The sequence below is a fragment of the Photinus pyralis genome, unplaced genomic scaffold (genome assembly GCF_008802855.1).
Source record: "Photinus pyralis isolate 1611_PpyrPB1 unplaced genomic scaffold, Ppyr1.3 Ppyr1.4_LG1, whole genome shotgun sequence".
NCBI lineage: Eukaryota > Metazoa > Arthropoda > Insecta > Coleoptera > Lampyridae > Photinus > Photinus pyralis.
In genome coordinates this window covers 55829115-55849554 of record NW_022170249.1, presented here as the reverse complement: position 1 = coordinate 55849554, position 20440 = coordinate 55829115, and the positions used below count along the sequence as shown (strand labels likewise).

At 36.1% G+C, this 20440-nt stretch overlaps 1 protein-coding gene across 1 annotated transcript in view; it reads right to left on the bottom strand.

The window, feature by feature from the left end:
- LOC116163592 (KH domain-containing, RNA-binding, signal transduction-associated protein 2-like) overlaps nucleotides 1–15032 on the bottom strand; it is a 186599-nt gene extending 171567 nt beyond the window's left edge. Inside the window, exons 1-2 of the mRNA XM_031477608.1 lie at nucleotides 14929–15032; nucleotides 14427–14530 (exon numbers count right to left, since the gene is read on the bottom strand). Coding sequence (XP_031333468.1) covers nucleotides 14427–14501 — 75 coding nt within the window. The 5' untranslated portion in view covers nucleotides 14502–14530; nucleotides 14929–15032. The remainder of the gene's footprint in view (nucleotides 1–14426; nucleotides 14531–14928) is intronic.
- Between the last annotated feature and the right edge of the window lie 5408 nt (nucleotides 15033–20440).

The window sequence follows — 20440 nt, the reverse complement described above, 5'->3', positions numbered from 1 at the left end:
TCTGCAAATGTTGTCATTGTTGGCGAAGATATTGACCTCCTTGTTTTACTAACCGCGTTGGCCCCGCAGGAAAATAATATTTTTTTCATGAAACCAGGAAAGGGAAGAACTGAGCGAAAAATGTACTCGTCGAGTGTCTTGCAATCACATGAAGGGATTCAGGATTACATTTTGTTTGCACATGCCTTCACTGGGTGTGACACGACATCATGTCTTTTCCAAAAAGGTAAAAGAAAATGTTTAAAATTGTTGGAGCAACGAAATGATTTGCAAGATATCGTAGGAATTTTCAATAACGCTAATGCCACTCACGATGAAATTTCTGAAGCTGGAGAACGCTTTTTTTTATCAGCATATAACGCACCTGCTAGTGAGCGATCTATAAACCGACATCGTTATCAGACCTTCAGAAAATTCGCGTACAAGGGTCAGCCGAATCTAGCACTGTTACCTCCTACGGCTGCAGCGGCGCAGCAACACTCGTTTCGTGTATATCAGCAAATTCAGAAATGGCGTGGATATGAAAAATCTCCCGAACTGTGGGGTTGGAGGAGAGTTCACGATTATCTTGAACCTGTTCGAACACTGAAGGCTCCCGCTCCAGATTCCGTGCTCTCATTATTATCCTGCAATTGTAAAAAAGGATGTACCTCATCTTGTGGATGTCGGAAAGCGGGACTAAAATGCGCAACGATTTGTGGACATTGCCAAGGTATCGGATGTTTAAACTCAAACAGAAATCTCGACATTGAAGATGAAAGCTCTGTTGAAAGAGAGCTTTATGAGAAAGCCTTAAACGTGCCTCACAGCCAGCTTGAGTACGACGACTTCGACAATGCCAACCCAGATGAACCACTTCAATCAGATAATTGGGTTGCAGACAATGCTACACCTAGTACATGTGGCATGCAACGACTTTAATTGGCAAGAATAGATAAATTTTCATATATAATACCATAAGTAGTCGAAGTATTGTCGAATATTTTTGAGGTGCTGTCACGAATGCTAGTTACGCTGATTAATACCACGAGCGCTTGCGCGAGTGGTATTAAAAAGCGTAACTAGCATGAGTGGAGCAGCAGCTCAAAAATAATCTACAAATACTTCGACTACGAATGGTATTCGGAGGACTATTCAATGAATCAAAAGAAAAATTAAGCATAATTACCCACGCGAATGTATTTCCATGACAACAATAAACGTCAAAATAAATTATGGAAGTTGCTTTTCATTTTGCTATTGATTCTATTCGAACTTTTGTGCTCCAAGCTAATTCGTTATGAGTGATTAAATTAAAAGATGTGGTGATAAGTCGGTTGTCGAAATTGATTAACAAACTAAGAAGAATGTTCCGGTTAATACGACAAAATTTCGCGTCATTTCACTGGTGGAAGTTTGACAAATGTCATTGAATAATCGCATTGAATTGTCGCTGAAATACCACACGTGAAATTATCACTATAATTCGTTCCCATTGGCTCAACAATTTGAAATCTCGACATTTCACTGGTCGAAATGTGACAAATGTTAGATGAATTGAATAGTCATATATATAAAAAATACTACCACATTTTTGAATAAATTTAATGTTTTGTCATTCGTTCATCTTTACAGGTCATAAAGATATAAAAAACTATCTGCGCGACAATTTCGAGAGGTTAGGATACTTCATTCCCTCTTCGATGTCGGATTATAGCTAAAATATTGGACATACAAGAAAAATGTTAATATGCTTTTATATGGGCAATTTAATGAGCTATATTTTTTATCTAAACTATTTTTTCGTGTCAGTAGTGGTTGCCGAGATATAGGCAAAAAAATGAAAAAGTGCAACTTCTTTCAAAGATGGCGGCTCGAGCGCAACAGATTTTGACGGGGACTTTTAGTATGTTCAATAGAAAGCCCTAATAAACGTGTATACCAAAATTCAGATTTTTACCGATTAATGTTTTTATTTTTTCTTATTTGACTGGACTACAACGCATGGTCGAAAATGACATTTTTCGATTTTTTAGCCATATCTTCGGTATTTGTAGACCTACAATGAACTTTGAAAGGGACATTTAACATTCTGCATAACTTTGCCCATTTAAGCAACCTCGTATGGTAATAGAAAGGGGGTGGGGGTGGACGTGAGAAATCTTACTTTTAAGGAAGGGGGCACCATGGAAACAAGTTTGGGAACCACTGCACTAAGCAATAAATAAAGTGCAGCTGAACATTGAATTGACCGACTCTTGACTTTATTACAGCGATAATTAGTCCAATTCTGTAACTTTTAATAACTTTAGTAACTTGCTAATAGTGAAGGTAATTGCTAGATGAGCAATATTTGTTAAAAGTGGTATTCTGTATTGACAAACTTAGCAATGTTGCTTAAATTTTTAACAATTCAATTGCTTGACCCTAGCAATAGGTAAAGTGCTGTTGTTAACTCTTAGCAAGTGTATTTCATGAGTCAAATATGGCAGGTGGGGATGGTTTGAATACGAATTATTAAACTAAATGAACAGTACGTAAAACATTGTTGTCTCTGCATACATTGCAGCACTCTCTTCTAATTTTTTTGGGGGGAACGTGTTAATCCTTTCCCCCGACCTTTTGATGACGCCGTTTGTCTGAATTTCCGTTTTTTTGGAGCTGTAAAATAAATCTTAAAAATATTTAAGTGCTCATTTAAGTCTCAAGTACCTAGATTTGTTTTATTTTCGACGGGAGCTTTTGGAGTTTCGATATGTTGCTCCTGGAAGCTAACATCTTCAATGACTTCGGATACAGGTGGTGGCAATCCAACTTCATTTAGATTAGGATTTCCATCTGTAGTCACCCAGCCAATAATGCCCATAACCCGCAATTCCAAGTCTGTAAGAAGTTTTACTTGTGCTTCTCCTCCTCCAGTTCGTTGCTGTTCAACTCTGAGTTCTCGAGCCCTGGCTTTTACTTTACATTTTCACTCTACAATTGCCTAGAATTAATTAATTAATTTAATACTAACTTGTTTATTAATTGGAGGTAGAAGAGTAACTCTGGTATGATCACATTTACTTTTTTCCATTGCTTCCTTGTCTTCTTAGGGCCGCCACTGTTGTTTAATTTGCTCCTGTGTTGTTCTAGCGCCACGCTTTTTGGTATCCGTACTTGCCATGGCGAGTGAACACAAATTACAAGTCGCACGTTACTCTATATTGCAACGGGTCTAATCGGTTGAACTCACAAATCAAAAATATACCTAACTTTACTATTGACAGTAGAAACAGTAAGTTGTGAATTTAGGTGTGAGAGTTCAGTAGACCTAATTTGAGGTCCAATGACAACACTCCGTTACTAAATTCTCACTAGTTCGTAGCAATTTGCCGAAGTGTAGATATATTAGCAATATTGTTGGTATTTAGAAAATGACAAATTATCATTGCTCAGAATATTGCTAGAATGTTGTGTGATTAGCAATATTGCAAACTTGTTAGTTACAGAATTGGACTGATGATCGCTTTGTACCTGCTTCGATGCAATGGCAATTGTGAAATTTTACGTTGTTTGCACCACTTTTTGGGCTGTGTTGTGTCAGCCTCAGCTTCTGCATCCGATTCTGAAGAATGGTAGAGCCGGCCCGGTGAACGTTCATAGGCCATCGGGTCGAGAAATCGCAAGATTACTAGAAACTTGTTTGCAAACGATAAAGCGAAGTACGCGGGCACATTTCAAGGTTACATTATACGAAATAAGAAGAAACAAACAGTTACATAACTTATTGTATAATACTTTGACGTCCAAATAGTTTTTTTTTAAGTGGTTGATTCTCACTTGCGCTGCACTCGGCGACGGGACGCGATGCCGCGTTGCAAAGTGAGAATCGTCCTTAAATGGACAGCACAAATATTCATATTTTCAGTATAGTTGTGTAACTTGAGCGTTCTACATTTGGTGAACATTTAATAAAATCGGTAGGCAAATAGAATTTAAAATGCTGTTAACAGTAAAAGAATACGTAACTTTGATATTTTACTGATGCTGTTCTCATTTTCTGTAGTATCAGTATTTGGTGGCACTCAAAATTTTTTATGCAAATTTTATTTTTTGGAGAACATCGTTTGAGATTATTTGTCCGCAAAAATCATTTCTATACCACTATTTCTACGTGAAAAGGCGCTGGTTTTTCTTTGAAGTATCAAGAATAGTCAAATTTTTTCCATCTAGCTAATGCTGTAACTCTAAAGGATTCCGAGTCCCAACAATGCGCGTGGAAAATAAGTCACTCTGTATAGTATACTATAGCGTATATTTTATAATTCACTTCGTTAAAAGCCAATTAAAAATCAAGTTCGAAACATTACAACGAACGTTAACATTTACAACATTTTGTCCAATATAACTGCCATTTGTCATTATTAGTTATGTTGATGTAATTCTGACGCTGCACCGTGTTGACATTAGCAATGAAATAATTTTAGTTTAATTCACATGGCTGTGGTTAACAGAATTATAAATCACCTACAATTTATTTCATTAAAAAAGCTATTAAAATATGGAATGATCAGTTAATACGTTGACACTTTTCTTTGTCAATGCAAGTCATAAATGTATAAATGTCCGCACAATCTACCTTTCCCTCAAACTCTCGTACAGTTTGTTAAATTAAGTTCCGAGGTTAAGGTAATAAAGACATTTCGATATCAGACATTGTGCAAATGGATACAATGTTTCTCGGGAAAATGCAAGAAAGATAATACCAAAACAACAGAAAGTACATAAAGTAAAATTATTGCTCTCTAAAACGGTTAGAACTTGGAAACTGAATTTTCTCATTTAATGAAACGGCTTTGCCATTTACGACATAATATCGTCTAAAGTCGATTGATTAGGCTACAGAGGAAGATAAATGAAAGATTATATGTAATTTGAATACGAAATGAACCGTCGAATACCAACACTTTTTTTGGTGAAAACATTAATTTCCCGTCGCGCGTCTTTTCGCCAAAGCAAAGCTTATTTATTCCAATAAATCATTAATTTAAAGAAAATTATTTTTTAGACTGAATAATTTAGCCAAATAAACCAGAGGTTAATAACGTAAACTTAACCTTAAATTGTTCGCTCTTTTCTTTTATTGCCCTTAGGATACATGCCATGGATACCGTTGTTAAAACAATCCTCTAGGTACTGATCTGTTATGCGCTTTGCTTATTGCGCCATTTGTAAAGGCTAAGATTATTTTTATAAGCTCAGAAACGTTATCTTGAGCGGGTCCGCTAACGACTTCGTTCAATGTCCTATGTTCCTCGATTTTCGGCGGCCTTTAGAAGCTGTCATGAATCGACAGACGACCCCTCCCTCTTCAAACCTCCAAACTCGATTATGTACCCCGCTAATATGATGATATTTTAGGGGCTAAACCACTAATTTGCCTGGGCTAATTGGTAGAATCTGTTGTGTACTGATATTCGTAGTATAGATTTGCGAGTAACTCCTAATGTTTGGTACCCTGTGTTTTCCGAGGTCTACATGTGTGCATTGTTTGAAGGTACCAAGAAAGGCCCCTTGGCATGAAATTATGTCTCCAGGCACTATGATCTGTGTCGTTTGATTTAAAAGAGGGCATTGAAGGTATCTAAAAATGTTTGACAGTGATTTATTGAGTTATAAAAGTATTTGAAAATGTTGTAACTATAAATACTGATTACCTCTTTCACCTTTTAAGTAAACTAATTGAAGTTATCCCCCGCTAACAATGAGGTAGAGAAATTGTGTAATTGCAACAAGCAAACAGGCACAATATTAGTTACCGGTACATCCCAAAGGAAATTCAAATTAAAAGTTTTCACATTGTGTTCCGGTCTGCTTTAGAATAATAAAAGGAAATTCCTTGATTCATTATAAACTAGAACGGACATGTTATACCGCCCGAAACCCGGCAAAATTGCAATTTAACTTTACTCGTATATGACGGAAAAATTACTGACCTCTCAATTAACTCGCAATACCTGAAATAAAATTTCATTCTATGTACTAACCATATGTAAATGAATCAAGAGATTCCCCCAAATTATTTTGGCGTTGACAAATTCTATACGCTTCTAGCGTGAAATGGGGTAATTTCTATGAACATCACGATGTGTTACACTCGTATAAGTTAGTTGTATCAAATACTCGACACCATTTTCATAGGTACACTTAGAAATTCGTCGCAAATATTTATGTTACACGATCAATTTAACATTCCTTTACCAAACGTCATACATTATACCGCTTAATTTATTGAACGCCCAACAAATTGTAATGGTAGTGTAATCCTAACCGCTGTATACACTTCATTGCAGATTATAAATATCCGTGTGGTGCCTTAGCATTTATTATTAAGTAATTTATTTGTATCTAAACTATCTTAAGATATACGCGGTGTACAAGGAATAGCCTTGCCATGTTATATGGGAATACGAATAGATTTATGAAAATGTGTAGCTAGATAAGGTTTATTTTTTTTAAATTAATCTCGATATAGATCAACGATAGAGGAAGCATCAATTGCTAAGATTATTAGCTACCTCTGCCGGAAAAAAAGATGTTTTTATTGACCTATGATGGTGAGTATTTATCTGGGATACTATTTATTTTTAATGTATTTCTCTTTTTAGGTACTAAGCAGTCATGATGAATTATGGGTGAGTATTAAAAATTTGGTGTAATCCAGTGTCACAGTTCGTTGTATAGATTGGTTATTTTAAAAAATTCTTGTTAAAGCAAGAGATGGGCGAGTTTGGGAGTGCCAAGTGCGCGACTCTTGCCATTCTCGCAGCCATAAGTCCCCAATATGTGAAGTTATGAAGTTCATGCAATTTCTTACATTGTCTTCATTGAGCAAGCATCGTTTTCCAGCTAAATGTATGAAAGGTAAGTTGCTCTCCTTTACAAGCTTATTCATAACAAATGTGCATGGTTTGTTCCTTGTTTGCGCCCAGTAATAGCAGTCTAAGATGTTAGGTTCTGTTATGTCTTTATGTAAATGGTGCTGTTCTTGGTGCATTATTTTTATGACATATTTCAACATGATCTTCCTCCTTCTATAACTAGGAGGTAGGAAGCCTGTATCGCGATATATACTGTTTTCGGGAGAGGTCCTAAATGCTCCGCTTGATGTCCGAATTATTTTTAAGATAGCTGAATCCAACTTTTAAATGGGATTTAGCGGCGTTTCCAAATACGACAATAAGGTTTATTATTATCGTTTCAGCTAAAATATTTCACACACTCACGGGTTATTTTAGATGATTGTCTTACTTTTTAAAATATTTCACACACTCACGGGTTATTTTAGATGAGTTGTCTTACTTTTTATTGCTTTATCCTCGCTAAACTGGCACTGAATAAATATAAGTTATCATATGACCACATGAAAAACATCGTCATATGGAAATGAGCGGCTTTTGTAGAAGCAGATGTGCAGATATTGTTTTAAAACGAGCTTATTGAATAATTCAAATGTACAAATTTTCCGAAATGTATCACTATGGAGCTAAAAGATGACAACAAAATGACTACAGAATCCAATCCCATTAAGAGACAAGTGTATAATCAAGCCTTTAAACGTTGCAAGTGCTTTAAAGACAAATTATACACGTGTTTCTTATAGTATTTTTTATTATATCTGCAATATAATTTAAAAATAAGAGAAATGCAATACGAGAATTTTATGTGGCAGACTTCCGGCGAGAGTTTTTAAAATGTTTACAAATATTATAATTGCCGAAATTCGCCGAAAACAGCAAAGTTTAAGTTTAATTTTCAAAATCTTGCCATGATAACTCATTATATATACGTAGTACCATTTTCAGAATTTATTTGTCTTTATCATAGGGAATGGTTCAAAGAATTGGTTAATGTGTTCCAAAGGCAGTGTTTTTCATATTTCGTATAATTGCATCTAGCGTATGATTACGAATAAGTAATTTCTTAAAATGTGGAACTTTAATAAAAGCCTACACAAAATGAATACTAATATTGCCCGAGCATTTGAAAACAAGTCACATTTCTTCCGTGTACTCAAGTAATATGTTTGTCCACAAATCCGTCAACACGAACGTAATTTCCAAACTGCAAATATAACAAGTTTTGCATTTACATTTTAGATGGGGAGCTTAGTGGTTGTTAACTTTGTTATAAAACGTTCTCGACTTTCAAAAGACTTTATGTTTGAGTTATATATATCGCATTCATTTTAACTTATTACAATGAAACTTTTAAGCTTATACGATTTGGTCTTAAGCACTTCTCATTTCAAACTTTACGTCTTCAGAACGTATATTTTCTAATGACATTTCTGATTGGTGTGTTCAATGTTGAAATAGGATTAATGGCACTATAATAAATTGAACCTCCAGACGAGATATCTTATTTTGGTGCAGTTTTTAAGTAAAATCTAATTTGTTCTAGAGTATTAAAACGTTTCATTTTACTTCTCTCTTTAACTCCCTTTTTCTCGTTGTAAAATTTAATCTATGTGGCGTAGAATATATTACGTCTAATTGGTTTTATTTCTGATATATATATTTTTTGGACCTTTACTTGAGCACATTAAATGATAAATTCGTGTCTGAAGACACTCAAACCCAAGTTTGAATATTTACGAGAGCAATATCGTCTTATGAAGCGAATTTATATTTAAAGTTTTTGGTGCTTGAAGAGAATGAAACATTCTTATGCGTTATATGCAGATTTTAAACATTAGATTTTTGTTTTAGGTAACACGTTGCGGAATCTGCTTTTAGATGGGATCTGCGTTTACACCTCAACGGCCAAACCCGTTATATTTGGCAATACTCGGATAACTTAGAAAGAAGTCGATAACCAACCCCATCAGTGAAGGGAACAGTCCGAAGGCTAGGAATATTAAAATCCCAAACATGATTACAGATATCGCTGCATTATCAGAACTATAATTTCGAGTAATATCAAAAGGTGGGCCTTATTTTATGGCGGGGTTTATTACCCGCAGTTACCTTAAGACACGAATTTAAGTAAACTATGTTACGCACTTTTAATGCAAAAGTGCAACGTGTAATCCGAAACATTTCCTTTTTTCATTTCCACTAAAAAAGACACTAACTTCCTTTACAAACTTTCGTAAATATCGGAAACTACGATCGGTCAAAACAGTTTTTTTTTTAAAGATGGGCCTTAGATGTTGGTCACTTTTGATACAACGGAAAAAATTCATTCTCTTGTCACCCTAACGATCAACACGCGAATCTCTTAATTATCGGGACCAAAGCCGGTCACCGTGAATGCCAAAAACGCGAATCTTTTACAGACCGGACTGGTCCTTCAAGTTCTAAAAAAAATAATTCTCCTCTTAGTAACTGAGCCCACAATAGCGAAAAATCTTTTAAAATGGCGATGCCTAATTGTTTATTGGTTACTGTCTTTTGTTACTACCAATCCCAGATGGCTTTTAACTCCCACGCATTCAAAAAAATGCACATTCCGCAGTTTCCACGCCAGCGGTTTTTTTACCGCGATGAGCTAAGAAATGTAATATTATACTGCAATAAAAAGGATATCATTTGATATATCCCGAAATCTTGACATCAAAAGTAGTTAAGGAACAAAAGCATTTTGAAGAAGCTACAAAATGTGTTATTCTCAAACCTTAGTGGAAATCCAGAGCTACCTCAATCTGAAATTTTGGACCGATGAAGCAGTTTCCTCAAGTGGTGGAAGGACAATGAAGTGCGATTATATTTTATCTGAACGGCGAGTTCCAAAAAATTAACAGAACTTACGTTCTTAAATGCAAATGCCAACGAATGACTTTTTTCTACAACTGTCAAAAAAACCTGTCATTTTCTGACGGATTTCTAAACGCAAAGTACTAGATTTTTAAACGGATAATTAATAAGTAAGCTCTTGACAGCGTGCGCGAAACCGTCAACAATGAAAAAAAGTATTTCGCACACATGACAAAGTTGAACTTAAACAGCAAATTTAATTAACAATCGGTTCAGTTGTAGAAAAAATATTGTGTATAACGCTAGCGCGAAGTTATTTCGCGCATTTGACTGATATTTTGATTCCGCTTCACCTCGTCAAAATACCTTCAGTCTCTATGCGCGAAATTGAACTTCGCGCTCTTGTTCTATAAATAACCATTTTGCGATACATTTTGTCAATATTACTTAAAACTGTATTTTAATTCAAGCCTACAAGGAACTTTTATTTTCGTTTTTAGAATTTTTTTGTTTATAAATAAAGCATAATATATTGTGTGTATATTTCTATAACATCCGCGAACAGAACTGGTCTTGACTGAAAATCCGGATATGGATATTTGTAAATAATGTATAGTGGGTTGGGTTGGTAGAGCAGCCTTATCTGAAACCCCGCCCACACTAAAATAGAGGCCAAAAATAAATAATTAATGTTTTAGAGAAAACCTTTTCTCTTCTTCTTTTGTTTGTTTTTAGACTTTGGCATTGTGGAAAGTTTTATTAATCTGAAACATGACAGGTATAAATTTCCAGTGCCTACTAAGCATCAGAAATTTTTCTTCGGATTGATAATACTAGAGACCCACCTACGTACTATCTAGGTAATTAACCTTGCAAATTGCAATTATTTCACCTGATTGTGATCGAGTTAACGGACGAGGAATATATAGACGAAGATGCTTTGACAGCTATAATAAAGATACTTCGTAGTAGTGATATTTACTTGCCACATTACAGGAGACAATGAAATCAGAGACGTCGCGGGTTCATTTGAAATTTCGTCGACAACAGAAAAATATTTAAATTAGAGGCAGAGCCTTCAACAAGTAAATTTTCTAAAAGGTCGAAACTGCATTACTACAAGTGTTATTCCTATTCGTATTCTCCGATATCTATTGAAAAACAAAATAGAAATTGAAGCTGTGATAGCTGAGAAGTCCCCTTATGAGTTTCGTCTCTGGTTAACCATCATCAACTTTGTTTTCTTATGGAAGTTCTTTTTAAATTTTGTGTTATTTGATAAAACGCATTTCTTTCCGATTTCAAAAATGTAAATATTACTATTTTTTAATAAGAAACGGTGCTATTAATTCGTAAAATCGGAAAAAACTACGAACATACACTACCCAAGGCAAAAAAGAAGATATTTTCAAAACAGTGATGTTTATATTTTTGAAGTCGGAAAAAAATGCTCTATCAAGACAGATTTGCACGTTACCACTGTGGATGGCATATCTTCTCTGCGCGGAAAAAATAAAACTGTACGCAAGACCAAATTAAAGAAGGGAGAGAATTAGAATTATCGGGAAAAACATCTGCACGACCTCTGGCGACGAAACACAGAACTACTGTAAATGAAACCTATAACACACGGATGGCCTCTAGCGGCGAACTAAAGAACTAAGATAATATTTAGATGCCTAAACATAAACCAAACGTAAAAAAAAGGGCAAGGAAGCCATAGTTAGAGATGTTGAAGCAGTTACAAACAAGGAGATGGGGTACCTCAAGTCTACGCAAGTATTTCATGTTCCAACAGGTTTTATATTATTAAATATACATCCTATGCTTATTTTTTTTGTCTTTAGTGTTTTGTGTTAAACATAAAATTTAAGTTTATTTTATCGCTTAGATCGATTTTTAATTTTTTTAAATTTATTTGGTAGGGTAGGGATAAACAATTTTTTTTGGATAAAATATACTTAAATTTTTTTTTAATGAGTTCCTAATATGAGACCATCTCATATTAAGAACCCATACTGTTTCATATTGGGAGCCCCAAAATCTACAATGTGCTTTTTTACGTATTTGAATATTGTTGAAATTCTGAAATATTTTTTTTACTTTTTGCTAAGTGAATTACGTTGAAAATATCCCAAAAAAATGTATTTCACCATTTTTTCACAATTGTAATTTATTTATTATCCATTTCTGGTTCTGGGTTCTCAACAGTCAACAGGCTTGCGCCCAGTTAGAGTGCTCCGCAAAATGCTTTTAGAGGTACCCCTGCAGAAGATCTTAAATTGTTCTATACTTTTTTTTTGTCGATGAACTCTTCTATTTTGAATTTCATTATTTAAAATAAAAGACCAGCAGGTTGGATGAAATTCAATATTTATATTTTTTTTTATCATATGAAGTTACGCCTGATGATGGCCAGTTAGGCCGAAATCGATTGCGAATAACAGAAAATAAATATTGAATTTCATCCAACCTGCTGGTCTTTTATTTTGTTCTATACTACTCATATTTACCTTACAAATTAGGTGGAAACCTAATTTGGAGTAGGCGACAGAATGCTCGAAATTGATCTAAGGAAATTCCCATCTTTGTCACAGATGAAAAATTCTTGCGGTTAATATTTTAATTATATATGTATAATTTTTTGTTACCTTCACGTAGTTACTTCAATTTATAACATTCATTTAGTCAGAAGTGCATTAGTCAGATGAGTATCTCATTTACCTATAGTTTTTCGTTGAATCTCTGCATCGTTCGAATTTTCATTGATGCCCACGATTACCAGCTGTGCATCGTGAACAGTGTGCTAAAAATGCTTTAAACGGTAATTAGTGTAGAAGTAAGGAAACCGCATATAACTAGAAAAATCGTTTAAATAAATTTATCTCTCGGGTTGGATAAAATACATGACGCTTAAAAGCGTTGCAATTTAAAACAGTAATCTTGGCGCGTTACGTTTAACTTCTTTAACGGTAAAGAAATTAATCAGCGAACATGTGAATGAAGAACAAAATTAATTTTTAAAGGGCTCTCTCATTTTGTTATTTTTACCAACGTAATGCGGTAGCGCACACTTTATTTTACTTCCCAACAGCTTGTGCATTAATTATTTTTTTAACTTACTTCTAACTTTTTAACGAAAAGACAAAAAAACTAAACGAGATGCATATATTTCAGTTGATTAACTTTGGTAAAAGTTTAGTGTATTCTGTACCGAAAGTTGTTCTAAATTCTTGTTGCAGTTAGCCTACCTAAAAATCGTTTAGTGACACAAAACTTTTTAAATCGTTCAGTTTTTATTAATTATATGAAATTTGTACTTTTACTGTAGTTGATTAGAAAGCGTGTGCTATGTATATGTAGAAAAATTTGTGTTAGTTAGTAAAGTCTACTCCACTCATAAAACAAGTAAAAACTATAACGATACTAGAACTGTAGTGTAAGAAAAAAACCCATTAATAATGAAATAAATATTGCGTCTTACGTAGCCCACGCAGCTTCCGAACTTACTAGGTGGTATAAGAAACATCGCTACCTTTTCCTGTACGCTTGTTTATAGAACTTCCTTATGCCGTGCATTTAACGCTACCATAGTCGTAGAATATCAATTTCAGTTTCCTGGTCTAGTGACAGATATTGTTGACAAAATTGGATATAGTCAATTTAGTACTGAATTATTGGGTCATATAGCATTGACGTGGAAAGATTTATAAGTTACCTAAATATTCTGCAATCTATATAGCTGAGAATTCCTTCTTTTAGAATTTGATATGAACAGAACGATGCCAATAAATTGTTTCTTGTTATTGACATACTTTATCAGCCGTTTTCTATAGCCGAAAAAATAGTTTACGTTTTAACTGGTTAGGTCTATCAATGTGCCCTTGCAAATGTAATTTCAAACTAAAACTGTTTGATTCTAAATTAATGAAAACGAAGTAACCGAAGTTAACGCAAGCTTCATTAAAGTATAGGGGCTTTGTTTTCCATTTTTAAAACACTTAATTTAGATGAACCGCGACCACGTTTACAGGCATTCCTTTTGACGACATCAATTTTGCACGAATACGGGTTGTATATTAGTTTAAATCACCACGACCGACGTGAAATTAAACAAACGTCAATTAAATTTCGTGTGCAATAGATTTGTTATTTATTTATTTTCCCTCTCTTGTTCTGGGCCCTCAACAGGCTTGCGCCCAATTACAGAGTGACCCCGCTTAATGTTTTATAGAGGTGTCCCTGCAGAAGGTCTTAACTTATACTACTCCGGTATTTCTCATCGCCACTTTTTGAGGTCTACAAGACAACGTTAAGAGATTTTCAACACGTTCCGTTTTGGAGAGATCATCATATTTATTTTCTCTCCCTCTCCATCTTTCTCCCCTGGGCCGTCTAATTTACTCGTGTACATTTAATGGGTAATATTTTGAAAACGAAACGACCAAATCTAAAATGGTATCATCAATTCTGAAAAGGCACACCATTATGGTGTTTTCGGTCACAGAGCTATGGAACAAAGAGGTTAGTGAGAGAGTCTTATTGTTAAGTGTCCCTCTCGAACGTAAAATTTACGTGATTTTCGAAAATCATATCAACCGAAAATGATTCTGCTTCGTTTGCAATATCCCTCGCTGTATATGGAATTATCAACCAATATAAAAAGGCACTGAATAACTACACAGAAGAATAACACAAAGGTCTTACCTTAGGATGGTCACGAACAGGAACTACAACTCTCACAGCAACTTTAATTGGTTTATCCCTAGTTATGTCAACCATTCTTCTAGACTCGTTGTTGTTTTTACTTTCTGAAAATAAAAACGTGTATTAAGGTCTCGAATTTTTGGTAGCTTACAATACGTGCTATTAGTGTGACGTCACACTAACAATTACGTTGATGTAAATCAAGCTTGCGTTCCAAACAAAGTATTTATTATATAGTAATTAAGTAAGTTGTTTAAATTGTAAGAATATTGGTAAAGAAATAGAGTTAATAAGTAAGTGTATACATGCATAAATTTTTATTCAAATTTAGCCATGAGTTTTTCAATTCTTTCTTACCAAATTTAAATTGGTACATTTTAAAGTCTAAGAGTACCTAACCTCAACCTTTCTATAATTTGAAATTTTAGTATTTTGAATTAAAATGGTGAGCGAATAACGTTACAGGTCAGTCTTTTACCTCGGAATAAAGTAAACTAGGTACCTGATTAATTTTATTATTACGATGGTATCACTGGTATCCATGAGATGAATCGAAAAAACCACCTAAATGTTTCAACTCCGATTATAATTGAATTTTGTTGTTTATAGTGACCTCGAAACATATAATTACTTTTGCAAAGGTCAGCAGCTTTTTTAGACAACCCTTCGCAGTTACAACGTGGAGAAAATTCATACGATTGACTCGGAAGTCCAGCATGCCGTACTAAAAGGCATTGTAATTGCCAGCATGAAAAAACGTTCATATAATGTGGAGGTTTGTAGAAAATGTTACCATTACCAATTATTATTATTTATTTTAACATAAATTACAGATGAGTATAGACCAACTTATCTATTCGAAGACCAACTTATCTATTCGAATTACTGCAAACTAGACAAGAATTACACACACGCGATCTAAGACATGTTCAACGCTACAATATACCAGCTCATGTAAGCCAAAAATTTGAAAGTTCATTTGAATACATAGCATCAAACATACTGAATACTAATATGATTGATTTTACAACGTCCAATAACATTAATTCATTTAGGAGAACTATGAAGAAGAAGCTGTTATGTTTGCAGTCACAACAAATGTCTGTATAAAGAAATATTTATTTATTTTTAAGAACATTGTATAATTATAGCACTCTAATTAATTTACACTTTTTCGACCTCTTAGGGCGAGATTGCAAACCGGCTTGCCGATATCTTGTCCCTTTTAAATAGAATATTGTATTTTAGTGATTATTTTAGTTTGGAAGCTCTCTTTTTTGTTTTTTGTTTTATATTCTATTTAATAAATCTCTATTATTATTATTATTATTCTGAAGATGGAGTTATTGGTGGTAAATGTTCGTGCCCTAGGGGTGAAGTATGCCATCATATGGCAGCATTATGCATATTTGCACATCATAATGTTAGTGTAACTGATAGAGCATGTGCATGGAGTGCGCCCAAAAAATCTCCACAATCGGAAGAAGTTCAGAAATTGAAAACACTGTTCCCTCAAAAGCATACTTATCTTCCATTAGTAGAACCCATCACTATGGAACAGATTGAGAAGTTCAAAAATGATTTGAGCAACGCTGGGAATCCACTTCAGTTGTTCGTCTTCTCCTTGCTCCGTGGGTAATTCTTTCAGTAGGGCGGTCAGTTCTTTCACTTCCTTACTTTGAACTCTACCGATGATAAGTGCTTTGCTTCGATGCTCAACGTCGTACAGATATCGGGATAAAAAATCCGCGACTACATTATCTTTCCCTTTACAGTATTCAATCTGTAGTTGGTATTCTTCCAGATATATGCACCAACGCATCAATTTAGCGCGTAACGCTTTACAGGTAAACAGAAGTTCCAATGCTTTGTGGTCTGTTAGCACCACGGTAGGGTAACCTAAAATGTAGGTTCGGAATTTTCGGCATGCAAACACAATCGCTAATAGTTCGGTTATCATGTAGGATTGTTCTGCTTTGAGTAGAGTTCGGCTCGCAAAAGTAATAGTTCTTACTTCGCCTTCTTCGTCAATCTGAAATAATTGTGCTCCCAACGCCGTAATTAATACATCTCTAGAGATAAAAAACGGTTTAGTGAAATCAGGGTGTGCTAGTTGAGTTGTTTTCATGAAATTATCCTTGATCTGGTCAAAAGCGGCTTGATGATTTGGTTCCCAGCACCACTTAGTCCCTTTTTTCAATAATGCGGATAATTCGCTGACCGCTATCGAATGATGTTCCACGAATCTCCCGTAAATTACAAAACCCAAGAAACGATTGTAATTCCTTTTGGTTCTTTGGAGGTCGAAAATGTTTGATGGTGCTGATTTTTTCTGGATCCACTTCAATGCCTAACGGTGTAATAATACGAGGTATATCCAGAAAGTAAGTTCCGTTTCCATTTATATCCGCTGCAGCGATGCGATCGCAGTTCCGCGCATGCGCGGCAGACGCTCTGTATCAAGGAGAAGAAACGTGCGCCATTTTGAGATCGCTGTCAGTCTCGTACGCTTTGTTGTGCTTGTTTAAAATGTCGGTGTTGATCGAAAATCCCGCCGCTTGTGAAATCAGATCTGTGATACGTTTTCTGAATGCTAAGAAAGTGAAACCGATTGACATTTATCGGCAAATTTGCGAGGTTTACGGACAAAATGCGATGAGTGATTCAATGGTGAGAAGATGGGCCCGACAGTTTAATGAAGGACGTAATGACGTGCATGATGAAGAACGAAGTGGGCGTCCATCTTTGATTACAGAAGAACTGGTTCACACGATTGATGAGAAGATCAAGGAAAACCGTAAGTTTACAATGAGTGCTCTCGCTATGGAATTCCCCCAAATCTCACGATCATTAATTCATGAAATTGTTACCGAAAAACTGAAATTTCGTAAACTTTGCTCACGTTTTGTACCGAAAATTCTTACTGAGCAACACAAAACACAACGGATGGGTAGTGCACTTCAGTTTTTGAACCGTTATGATGAAGGCGGTGAAGATTTTCTGTCACAGTCACAGATAGTCACAGGAGATGAAACTTGGGTTTCTTATGACACCCCAGAAACTAAGCGGCAATCAATGGAATGGAGGCACACTTCATCTCCAGCAAAGGTTAAGCCGAAACAAATCTTGACACCTCGAAAAATCATGTGCACAGTGTTTTGGGACAGGAAAGGCATCTTACTGATTGATTTCTTACCGCGAGGTCAAACAATCAATGCAGAAGTTTACTGCGAGACACTGAGGAAATTGCGCCGCGCAATACAGAATAAGCGCCGAGGATTTCTGTCCAAAGGTGTTGTTTTTCTTCACGACAATGCACGACCACACACTGCAAATGTGACGAAAAACCTCATACAGGGATTTGGCTGGGACGTGTTTGACCATCCTCCGTACAGCCCTGACCTCGCTCCTAGCGACTATCATCTGTTCTTACATCTGAAGTCTTTCCTTGGCGGTCAACACTTCAACGATGACGAAGAGCTGAAAGAAAATGTTTCCGAATGGTTGAAGACACAGGCGGTAACCTTCTATGAAGAAGGCATAGAAAAACTTGTGCCACGCTATGACAAATGCCTGCAAAATTTCGGCAGTTATGTAGAAAAGTAGCTTAAGAGTTGTAAATTTTAGTGCAATAAATATTTTTTCTGTATCTGTAGACAAATTATTTTTATCACCAAACGGAACTTACTTTCTGGATATACCTCGTATGACCCAAAAACTTGATGCTTTCCTTCAAAAACTCCGATTTCTCGAAATTGACAGTCATGTTGGCCATTTTTAATCTATCCAGTATCCTATTTAGATGTTGGGCATGTTCTTCTACTGTTTTGGAAGTAATGAGGATGTCATCGGCATATACTGTTGCGATCGCCATCACTTCTGGTCCTAACACTGGCTCCAGGTACTTGTTAAACACAGCCACCGAAATATTCAAACCGAATGGAAGTACGCAAAATTGGTAACTCCTTCCTCCAACCAGAAAAGCCGTGTATTTCCTCAATTCTTGATCTAAAGGCACCTGTGCCAGCAGCCGCAGGTCCAATCCAGGGATGTCCCATAAAATTTTTGCAGTTCCTGCATAGCTGGTGGGGATTCACGGTCCGGAATTATTATTCTGTTTAAGGCCCTCGCGTCTAAGCATAATCGAATGGACTCATTCTTCTTGGGACGACAACTATGGGGTTTGAGAACGGAGAGCTTGACCTCTCTATTACCCCTCATCTTAACATACGTTGTATTTCCTTTTCAACTTCATCCCTTTTGGAAAAAGGAATCGGATAAGATCTCTTAACAAAGGGTGTTTCATCAGAAACCTTGATGGTGCACACGAAATTGTTGCATACTCCTGGGGTTTTGGAAAACGTGGTTTGGTGCTGCTGAAGTACTTCTTCCATCATCCTTTTACCAGTCAGCAGCCCGGGTCTCGTTGCGCTAATTGTAAGTTCTGTGTGCCGTCTTTGATGCTGCAAGTATGCTTCATGGAACGGGAGAACGGCCGGACATTTTTCACAATGATAATTGGTGACTGACACATGCTTCTTTCCTATCTTCCTCTTTCTGTTGTGCTAATGCATTCAAAACTGCCAACAGCTCGTCATCAAAATCTTCCTGGGGTTTGTCCTCTTTTGATTCAATATCTTCAACCTTGACGTTTACTTCTTCTTCCCGTAGTGTCAGCTGTGCGGAGCTCACTTCGGTGTTACTTTCCTCGAATGGCACTTCATATTTTCCATCGGCATCCTCTAAGATGGGGTACTTTTCTTTACAATTCAATATGGCTTGCTGTTTTGCCAACCAATCCATACCCAGTATACAGGGGATGTTTAAATAGTTCGCTATCAGAAATATCACCTGATGGGTTCGATCTCCAACGGTCGTATTCAATAGAACTTGTTTTTTAATCTTGCAAGTTTTGCCAGTTACCCCTTGAATTGACAATCCACCGACCGGGATCACTGGTAAATCCTCTTTGCCTGTCACTATCGGTCGAATACCTGTTCGGAAATTATACTGACCGAGCTACCTGTATCCACTAATGCGATCTGTTCATAATCGCCTAGTTTGACTTTTATTTGGGGGTTGATGTCCAGATTTTCATCAACTTCGACTTCTTCGTCGCTGACTGCTGGTACTACTTGATTGATTTGTTGGTTTGTTTCAAAAAAAAGTTTTACGAAATTTATGTGTTGGATCTGCTCCTCGATGACCCTTTCTCGACAGGCTGGAGCTTCCGCCGAGGGGCTCTTAGTTTTCCGAATCAGTTCTGCGTAGAGGCGAACGAATATCTCTGTTTGGGTCGTTGTCGACTCTCCCACGCTGATCATTCGAAAAAACCCCTCTCCAATGAACTCGATTCACAGGTCGACGGTCTCTTCTTTCGTTCCTTCTCTCTTCAGTACTCTCGTTGTTATTTCTCCGTCCATTTCTCTCTTCCAGTCCTTTCAGAATTTCTAACAATCCCTTAACCGGTCTGGTTTGTGACGCTAGGATTTTAGGAATTTTAGGATTCAAATATTGGGTACGATCAACCCAGTACCAAACGTGGTGAGTGAATGATCCCTCTGTTTCGGTTATAGGTACGCGGTTCGTAGATAGATGCACGTATCCTAGCCTGTTCTTCTGACCAAAAGTGGTTCAAAAACTCCATCTTGAAATCTACAAACCGATTCCAGGTTCCCAGTTGGGTTTCCGCCCAGATGCGCACATCCCCTTCTAGGCAACTTATACTTTCATTTAATTGCTCTGCTTCTCGAATATTCAGCTTGGTAAAATACGACTCCAGCTCACGTAAGAATCAGATCCGATGCATCCCCTTTCAACCTCCTTCGAATTTGGGTTTCTTTGTTGCCATCTTTAAAATGACAACTACATACAGCTGCTGATGGACCAGGTGGTACATCTCGTCTACAAACAATGATTAGCATTAGTTTCTCGAACAATGTAGTGTTTACATCCCAACACATTACCATGGTTTATAATGAAATGATACTCATCTGTAGTAGCTGCCTTCAGAA